The 9,974-nt window shown below is 35.0% G+C and overlaps 2 protein-coding genes across 3 annotated transcripts; both read right to left on the reverse strand.

Annotated features, from left to right (window-relative positions):
• Positions 1-2,673: 2,673 nt before the first annotated feature.
• Positions 2,674-5,658, reverse strand: LOC105976060 (putative cytochrome c oxidase subunit 5b-like). 2 transcript variants are annotated; one of them, XM_013001343.2, is made up of 6 exons: positions 5,269-5,658; positions 5,102-5,178; positions 4,948-4,998; positions 3,871-3,937; positions 3,677-3,756; positions 2,674-3,045 (listed from the first exon to the last, which is right to left on the reverse strand). In XM_013001343.2, exons 1-6 carry the CDS (start codon positions 5,417-5,419, stop codon positions 2,980-2,982), a joined length of 492 nt encoding a protein of 163 aa, XP_012856797.1. In that variant the 5' UTR covers positions 5,420-5,658; the 3' UTR covers positions 2,674-2,979. The 2 variants fall into 2 exon arrangements, with proteins under 2 accessions (XP_012856797.1, XP_088679182.1); XM_088823056.1 differs by having other exon boundaries at positions 5,102-5,181; positions 5,269-5,555.
• Positions 5,659-6,142: 484 nt separating this feature from the next.
• On the reverse strand, positions 6,143-9,598 carry UVR3 (DNA photolyase family protein). Its single transcript, XM_013001419.2, has 13 exons — positions 9,159-9,598; positions 8,419-8,490; positions 8,255-8,335; positions 7,918-8,169; positions 7,753-7,839; positions 7,571-7,669; positions 7,406-7,489; positions 7,246-7,332; positions 7,087-7,158; positions 6,889-7,002; positions 6,729-6,816; positions 6,560-6,655; positions 6,143-6,468 (listed from the first exon to the last, which is right to left on the reverse strand). Exons 1-13 carry the CDS (start codon positions 9,459-9,461, stop codon positions 6,260-6,262), a joined length of 1,644 nt encoding a protein of 547 aa, XP_012856873.2. The 5' UTR covers positions 9,462-9,598; the 3' UTR covers positions 6,143-6,259.
• Between the last annotated feature and the right edge of the window lie 376 nt (positions 9,599-9,974).

The raw sequence follows: 9,974 nt of genomic DNA on the forward strand, positions 1-9,974 counted from the left end.
GAACGACATATAGATTTATAGATGAAGTCTTTATTATTTTAATAAATTTTATTAATGTACATTGTAAATCTGAACTACTGAAATCTTGTTCGTAGAACCTCGTGCATGTGGCGCAGTTTTATGTCCGAACCACATTAAATTTATGTGTTATTTATTCTGCTTTTACTAGTTAAAATATTGTGTTCACACAAGAAATATATTTACAAAATATTATTGTCTTAACACGTAACTATTGACTAAATAAAATTGATTTCTATAAGCATATAAATCAACAAGACTGAACTTGGATCGTTAAATGTAACTTTCTTTTATTTTACCAATTGTAAATTAGACCACTATTGTAAATGTAAATAGGATCTAACTTTTAATTAAAATGAATTTGTGCCCCCCTCCTTTTAGGAGAGTAGTATACATGAAATCTTTTGTATGTCAACTCCACCGCTACTTGCAAGAGAAGAATCCTATCAGAAATAGAAAAGTCTTTTGTTCTACAATTATAGTTTTTTATTTAATTAATTACTAATTAATTAATTAATTAATTTCTAAGGTATATGCTGTTGGCACTAATTGTCTACTAAAATTAAATCAAAACCCCACTTGAATTTAACTATTTATACTTTGTTTGGCTGTCAGTGAATCAAATTCGAAAAAGAAAATATGTAAAAACAAATGCTGCACTTAGGAATATGAGTACTCGCCTAATAAGAAATGGCCTTTTATCTTTATTTTATAATAATTAAATATTATATATAAAAGGAGTTAATTAGCAACTCCAATGGCATTTTTTATAATTTTTTCCTCCTTACTAATTTTTGTAATTATTTTTTGATTTATTAATTTATTTATTTATTTATGTACCGATCAATTTTATATTATGACAATTAAATTTAGAGTAGGTTTGAATTATCAAACTTATATGAATGTTGATGTTATGGCTGCAATTTAATTTCATATTAAATATAATTACAAATAATGTAATATATTTCTTATTATAATTTTTATCGACATGTATTAAATTATTCATTATTGATGAACCTCGTCCGATGGATTATTGTATTTTAATTAAGACAAATATTAAGTAATAGATGCTCTTATAGTTCAACTTTCTCTTTGACAATTTTGTTAAAGTATGGAAGAAAAGTTGTTTACTTTTATTTTCTGCCATGAAAAAAGGCTAAAAGTGTAATATTCTCATTAAGATTTTGAAGTGACTATATATTATTTGGATAATGTACTTAGGTGCAATTTATTTAGGTCTAATATATAACTTAGGTATTGAGACCAACGGTAGGGGGCGAAGTTATTTATTCCCCTTATTTATTCCAAAAGGAAGAAAAGTGACATTTTGTTCTTTCACACTATTTGGCAAGATTTAAAAATATATATAAGAGTACCGTAAGGTATACTTAACGGTTGAAGTAAGTGAGTCTGTGTCGATTTGATCCAGTTTCGAATCCCTTTATAAACGGCCGCTAGGTCGAGTTTCTCACACATAGTTAGCCAAGTATCATTTATGTATCTTATATGATTTACAAGTTATTACACGAGAGTGTAAATTTACCCAGTGCACTTATATAGCTGATTATAAAGTTTCTTCATTGCCAATATAAGAGCACCTATTGAATCTATTCCATTTATTTGTCAAAATAAAATAATATATTTAATATTCCATTTAAAATCCCAAAGTACACGAGCACATTCGGATTATATAATGCTCATTGTTTGGTAAAGCATCCCATTTTTTTTTTTAATTTATTAGTTCTTGCTAGGGGTCGAAATTGGACGAATATGATTAATATTAGAAGTTTCGAAGAAGAAAAAATCAGTAATCTAGGATTGCATGAATATTTATAAGCAAATCTTTTAGTAGGCTGGAATTGAATTGATTTTTACCCAACAACAGATAATAAATTTCAATAAAGGTCGAGAAATTTCAATTGACCCATCTATGATTGGTTGGTTGATGGCTCCTAATGTCATAAAAGTGGGTTGATCGATAATTTATCGACCAACCAACTATAGTAATAAAATTTTATTAAATATAATCTAAATTTCTACATAAAGGGCGTGGTTGTTTTTGTAAGTAGACAAACTCCACCGTAAAAAATGAAATTATTGCAACCGAATTAAATCTAATACTTGCATTATCATCAAAGAATTATCAAAATAGTTAATATTTTAAATCAACAAAAATCAAAAAGAAAGAAAAAATGACATAAAGATATTCCACCGGCAATTGTATTTTTTACCAAATTACTATTAATTATTTTAAACTGATAAATTACGACAACATAGTCTCACTAGATATTGTGCGTATTTCTATTCCAAAACTCGGAGTTTTTTTAAGTGAACTAGGTGGCGAATATACCTATGACCTATCAACCAGCCCATTTCAGAACCGACTATTCAGTTGCCAACCGTTAACCGACCCATAAAAGTTAGGTCGATGATCAACTGACGTAACTCGGTCCCAAACCTATCTTACAGGATTGATGAAACTTTATTTAAGTCATCTTATAGGAAAAAAACAACATAACTCAAATTCGAGACATTATTGTGAGTCATCTGAAACAAATTACCCTAAGTCTCCCATCGGAATGCAACATACATGAAATGCTAGCATAATCTTAAATGAACAATTATTCATCTAAAAAAGAATGGAGAATATGCAGATTTTCATGTTTAATGACAAATAGAAATGGCAGTAATGATAAAAGTATTTGTTGCCATCAATTATTATGTGCTGCTGCTGCTGCATGATAAAAATTAAAAGTGTATAAAATCCATATTTCGAGTGGCAGACCCGCCCGTAATAAAAAAAAAAAAAAAAAAAACCATAAAAGATAAAGGGTCAAATTGTGGCCAAACAAACCCGGTAGACAAAACAAATCAGTGCAAAAGGCAAGCGAAAAAAAATGATACATAATTCATTGTTCTCTCACCAGATCTTATTCTGGGTGCAAAACTGTCAAACTATATTCAGTGGTGACCTTCCTCTTCATCGTCATGACCATCGGGGGGACCACCTGGGCCCACCACTTCCAGCTGTCGATCGAAAAAAGGCAATGAATATTTTGATAGGAATAACAGAGAAGTTAAAGAAACCATAAAACTGAGAGGGGGAAAGAGAGAACAAAGAAAATAAATTGATAGGTTTAATGTCCATCGTATTGCAACATTGTATGCACTTAATTTGTTTACGTAGAAGTTGGCAAGGCAAATCGGGGTTACGAAACCTTTAACAGAGCACAAGAACTACACAAACTGCGTTAAGCTAATTTATTAACTTGTTTGCAATTGGAAATAACACTATCCGAAAGAGAAATCATTGTCAAATTTGACAAATCATTTCACGCATACCTGTAAGTATATAATTCCAGCTACTTCTTGAACTATTTCACATACGTAATTGTAAATATACGAGTCCGGCTACTTTCCAAACCTATAAGCATGTGTCCAACCGATTGATAGGCAACCTAATTAAACACCTAAAACTAATTTCAGACCTTCTTTTTACTTTCTCAAATATACACCTTAACTCAAATATGTTGACCGTTGATTTCTCATGCAAATAAATGCATATAATTCTCAAGGAGTATACTAATTGTTCAGTCCATTTTCACTATGTAATCACTATTCAAATAAAAACTAGTTAATTAAGTGCCTCGTTACTTACCTCAAAGTATTGCGTACAGACTGGGCATTCATGTGGCTTTCCCTTCTCTAGCCAGAACCAAACAACATCATGCTCATCCTCTGTTTAAATTATGAACATGCAGATAATTTGGTTAGAGTATTTGAGGAGAAAAAGAATTATAATTTTCGATATTACCCTAGTAGCATAAGAGAAAATGCAGCAAAAAGGCTTACCGCCTTCAACACCAGGGCATCCCACTATTCTTCTGTCATAATACGACTTGACCACAGCAGGTGCTTCCTGCAAGCAAAAGAAAGAAGTCTTTCTTAGTCAAAACCCCTTTCGTGACAAGTAGAAAATATAGACAATGATTGAAACATTCAGCCAATATGTACTTTTTCGAGGTATTAAGTTCAATAAATTAAGACTCTAACAGAGAAAAACTTATTTAATAATTATTTAATAATCAAAACAAGGTCAATCTTAGGCTCTCCACTCTCTTCCCAACTCCCAACCATAATTAGAAAAAAAATGTATTTTGGTATCATTCGGACCATCAACAACTCACAAACTTTTAATCTAGCAAATACCGAACAAATAAGGTTAAGTCCGACTTTGATTTTGCATTTAATTATCATTCTAAGACATGGAATTAAATTTTAGCTAGTTACCCTACCGTTCATTATATTTAACTTTAACTTCTCAGTTCATAAATTATCTTATGTGCAATTATAGAGTACATTGATTATTAGAGTTGTACTCTTTTATTTCCTTGTTCTATCTCACCTTAAGTGTTGTGGTTGTAACAAAGAATTCTCGTTTAAGTCTATAACACTTAGTATAATCCTCATGAATGAAGATCAAAGAGCTCGAAAAATAACAAACCAGAGTTAGATTCTTGATAAGATTTCCAAAGTGAACGGACAAAGTAAAGGATTGAATCAAAGCTAAGTAAAATATTAATTAAATTCCAGACAATAACTTATGACATAACCACCACATTCATAGTGTGTACGTACGAAGCCCCAACTTTTAATTCAGCTTGTTCAATCTCTATCTCCAGCTCTCCCAAAAGATAAAGCTACCTACTTCTTGCATTTAAATTCAGAATAAAGTATGTGTAAGAAACTACATTTCTCATTAGTCCTAGGCCATAAATGTAGTATTCTCAATAAAATTAAAATTCAGAGCCTCGTTGTATTTTTTTCAATAACTAGTTCTTTGCTGATATTTACATTAAAAAAAAAAACTCGTTCATCAGAAATTAAAACAACCTCAAAACTCCGAAAGCAGGAGACTTAGACACTGACCTTGGTTCCAAATGGACCTGAGGGGTGGTCAATTTCCAGAATGTCCTTACCCTAGTTAATGCAAAAACAAAAATCAATAAAGGAATTAAACAAATCTCAACTCGAATTAAAAAAGAGAGAGAGATAATAACAAATTAATGAGAGTATAACTCACTTGAAGCTCTGCTTCGAGCTCTTCACGCTCGTGACCAGTAGCAATCGGCATTACATCCTCCACTCTCTTCGTCACACCTGCTATTAACATCATTAATCAAACATTTTTTTTTTAAATTAACCTAAAAATCGACGTAACATTCACAAAATTAGGGTTTAGAAACTCACCGGATTCAGCAGCGAAGTGTCTGGAAAAGATGGGGAACGGACGGATGACATTCTCCGGAGCTATGGGAGATCCGACGGCGAATCGAGCAGCGGCGCGAGTGGATCGGGCCGGGGCGAGAGTGCGGAGCTGGATAGCAAGCCTTCTGAACATGATTCGGATCCGATTACGGATTTGGGTGTGTTCTCAGGTCGGCCCCTTTGATCGGAAAACAGTCTGTTTTCTCGTGTTGATCAAAATATTTACGGCAATGAAAAATGAAATGAAGTTTTCTGAGTAGGGCGGACGAGAGAGAATTGGGGATGAGTTTTGCAAATGGAGATGTTGAGTCGCACGTGTGACGAGTTTCGCGCGTGTGAATTTCTTGTATTCCCTGTTTTGCCCTTTTATTTGGAGGCTTGTACATTGAAGTTGAACACTAACCTCGGATCAGTCGTTTGACTGGTCAATTAGACAATTAATCACCAATAATTCTGGTGGAAATAGCACTTTTGGAAAAAAGAAAAAAAGAAATTGAATTTTAAAAATTGAAATGAAAAAAGTTGTTCCGAAATTGAAAGCTGTATCTGGTTGGCGGAATTTGAAAATTTCGTTACATACCCAATCGAATTAGGAGGCGATATTATTCATTCCAATGGATTTATTGTGACAAGGAAACACGATTGAGATTTTTGTAATTTGCAAAAAAATGTTTTAGTAATTAATGTTAAAAAATTATTATATATAAATATATATTTCAATTGCAACAAAATGATCTAACTAATAATTTTTAACAAAATATTAAATTATCGAACTAATAATTTAGTAGGTTTTTACCGAGTCGGGATTAGAAGAAGCTATTATTTAAGCGATGTTATTAATTTATCGAGGTTCTACTGTAGTAGGCTTTGTTTGGCCGGTAAAATAAGCTATGAGGTTTAAAATCACTGGAAAATGAACAAAACTGCTCCTGCAAATACGATGAGAAAGGGAAAATCGAAAAATTAGCAGAAATTATAATTCAGAATCCTCAGTCGAAAATTCGATCTTCGTCTGTTTAAGCCTCTTGGATTTGGGATTCTTCTGCCTATTATCGTCCTTCGTTTTTCGCCTCAAACATTTCAAATCATCTTCACTCACCTCCCCGTTTAACCTTTTGTTCAGCTCGTACGCCTCGTGTAACATCTGCTTGCATTCTTTACTAGCAAGATCGTGCGCCACAACTGAACATAAAAAAACAGAAAATAAAAATAAAAACAAAAACAAAAACAAATTGACGATTTATCGAGATATGTGTAACTGATAACAACCTACCTGGCTTTGGATAATCTTTTCCGACGACGCATTTTGCCTTAACCTGTACGCTTAGAGGAGCAGTCCACGGCTCATATATATACTCCTTAGGCATATCTGCAACACGAACGTCACTTAAAAAAAACGTAAAAAGCTAATTAATCGTAAAGCAAAATACGAAGATGTATACCTTTAAGTATCGGGAGAAAATGCCTAATGTAATTTCCATTCGGGTCGTATTTCTTCCCGAACGAGATTGGAGAATAGATCCGGTTATACTGAAAAACAAACAAGAAAGTCAATCAGAAACTATTGACTTGCCGAATAACGACACAATATTTTACAAAAACCTGGTAAAAGAACGACGAACACGATAGCCACAGCCAGTTGGCATTATTGATAGACCAGTCCGAATCGATTAGAAGTCTCTCAAAAACATCGCGCCCCTTTTCCCAATGTACAAACTGCGACAAGGCGACGAAATTTTGCCACGTCACGAATCAGACAAGATATTTTGTGTATGGCTTATACTATTGAAGTCAATTTACCAGATCGCCACGCGTGAGGAAACACGCAACACAGTGTCGAGCAAGGTGGTGTATCCAGCCCCATTTTTTAAGCTGTTACGTTTTTATCAAAATAGAGTTCAAATGTATTTTTTTTCCCACGAGAAATAGAATTAATTGGGACCGGAATTCAAAACTAACCTGCATCATTATAGCATCTATCCATGGAAATCCCGTCTTCGAATCTCTCCAAGCAGCTAGCAATTCATCGTCGTTTTTCCATGGTATCTATATAATAATAAACTCACTTAAAACGATCCGGCATGCAAATTAGTCAATCGATCCAGGAATATTTCGATACCTGTTTGCAAATTTTGTTATCCTTCATTTGACCAAAATTAGGAGTGCCGAAAGCAACCGTGGAGAAGAAATCTCGCCATAACAGCTGTCGAAATTCAGGTTTTATCAGTTGTACGGAAATCCGTGATACTTACTGCTATATAAAATGTAAAAACGGTAGACGAACCTGCCCGAGAAGGGAAACGGGGGGAGAAGTATGCTTTTTGACATCCCTCTGAACCTCTTGAATACATTGGTAGAAGTATCTCGAAGAAAGACAACCGAACTTCCGAAATATTTGGAGAGAGAAATAGATTAGAACGATTTACGAAAATAACGAAATAGAGATAGTAAACGCAAACAACCTACTTTTAAGTAAGGCGATAAAACAGTCGTTGCTGGTTTTAGAAACGCAGAGGGATCTCCCTTCGGTTTCTCAAACTTAGCCACCCACTCCTGCAAAAAGAAAAAAGCAGAATCTTATTAACTATATATGCACCAGAAAAAAACACGGAACGTATTTTTTCTGAATACCTTGTTCGAAATCGATTCTCTCAATCTTGTTAACGCTTCTGATTCACCGCCTCTGAACGGAGTCCTCTCGTCCTCCTGTGCCTCCTCGTAGCCAAGTTCCTCGATTGACGGGACTTCTACAACCGGACAATTCCTAAAATTTCCAACTGGAGGAAGCCATGTAAGCTCGGTTGGAAGAGGAGACGAGGCCCAAGAGGGCTCCCCGGCGCATTTGACGAAAGATTGATAAGTCAAAGGCGGTCTTCCACCATTCTAGGACCACCAAACGAATACGTTGATTCAATCGAAAGAAGAACGTTCCGACACGTTGTAATAATTTGCAGAGATTCGTACGTACCTTGTGTATAATATCTACAGGGTCGAAGAGTGTATGACTCACCGGAGAGAAAATCTCGACACCGGCACCAGCAGCATATCTCTGTATGTTGCAAAATGAAATATTCATATCATGAAAGTTCTTGAAATCTGCTTTCCAAGAAATCCATGAACACTACTACTTACCTTGACTTTATCGTCCAAAGATCGATAATATGGATCTGTGTCGAACTCGAAGCATAGCTTCTTTATGCTCCACTGATGGTTCAAAAGAAACGGGGTAAATTACGAAAAACTCCCTGAAGTTAGGCTAAATTACAAAAAAAACACCCAATCTATCCGTAGTTACCAAAATCCCCCGACGTTTGTTTCCGTCTGAAACCAACCACTTACGGTGTTATTTTTCACGTGATCTTCTTGCTCTTAGAAAATATTTCCCAAAAAATGGCGACTATACCCCTAAGAGCATACATTCTACAATAACCTCTTTTTCTTCAACATCACATTTCAATGTCACTAGACTTCCTCGACTGCTAATATTAACCATCATAGCATATATATATACGCATTTTTTAACAAAGTGCACGGCTATCTACAATATGTCGACATCTGCACGGTTATATCGGCATTCTTGGGCAAAAATTTACTAGAATAAAAAAAGACTTCGTAAACAATCACACCACAGGGGCGTCGGCGTAAGACGAAAACAAAGATCAGGGTTTTTTTTCGGTAATTACGATTTTACGTAATTTAGCTTAAGTCCAAGGGCATTTTCGTAATTTACCATACATTAAGAAAACACTTAAATAGAGCATAGATTAAACCAGAGCTCCAATGGAGGTTAAAAATTACAAGTGCTAATAAACTAAGATCATAAAATTCTTGATTAAAATTATTTAATAAACCCAATTTTTCCCCAATTTTACCTCCTTCAAGCAGCGGAACAAAACCTCGCTAGGCTCGCCCCTGAGCACGAGCAAACGCGACCCTAATTTTTGGAGGCTCGAGTCAAGATCCACCAGGCTCTCGAGCAGGAACCTGATCCGGTTCAACCCGGCCCGTTTCGAGCCCGTGGAGAATTCATTCGGGTCGGGGTCCATGTAGTGCGGGTCGATTACGAAGACCGGGTACAGAAATTCCGCCCGCCTGGCCGCGCACTCCAGCGCCGGGTTGTCGTGGATTCGGAGCCCCTTTCTGAACCACATCAGAGAGTTCGACCCGGATGCCATTGTCGGGTTCAAATGTAGAAAGGAATGGGGTGGTTTTTTAAACGGTCTACGTGTTTCCCGCCTTGATGTAGAAAGGAGGGAGGGTTTTGCTAATGTACGCTTTGGGGAAAGAGTGACGTGGCTGGCTAGTTACCGTTGGAATCCTTTTTCGTGCGTGGTGGCGCAGAATAGAGGAGCATTTGGGGTCCGATTGGCTGAGAAAATGCCACGTATGCAGTGAGGAAACTAATGGCCAAAATTAGGTTAGCTCAACGTGAATTCGAATTTCGATTTTTTTTGTTGCAAAACAATAAGATAATAATGCAGTTTTGATATTTAAAAATTGGGGGAAATTGGTTAAAGAAAAATAAAAGGATGAAAACATGCGTTTTAGAATAAACATCTATATAATATATTATTTTTGGATTGTATTATATATCAATTATCCTATATTTACTGTTCAATAATTTTTATTATTGAACTATATTATATTCGACATGCAACACGCAGCGAAGACGATTATTATCAAACAAA

This window comes from Erythranthe guttata, chromosome 9 (assembly GCF_056151865.1).
Source record: "Erythranthe guttata isolate IM_541 chromosome 9, IM_541, whole genome shotgun sequence".
NCBI lineage: Eukaryota > Viridiplantae > Streptophyta > Magnoliopsida > Lamiales > Phrymaceae > Erythranthe > Erythranthe guttata.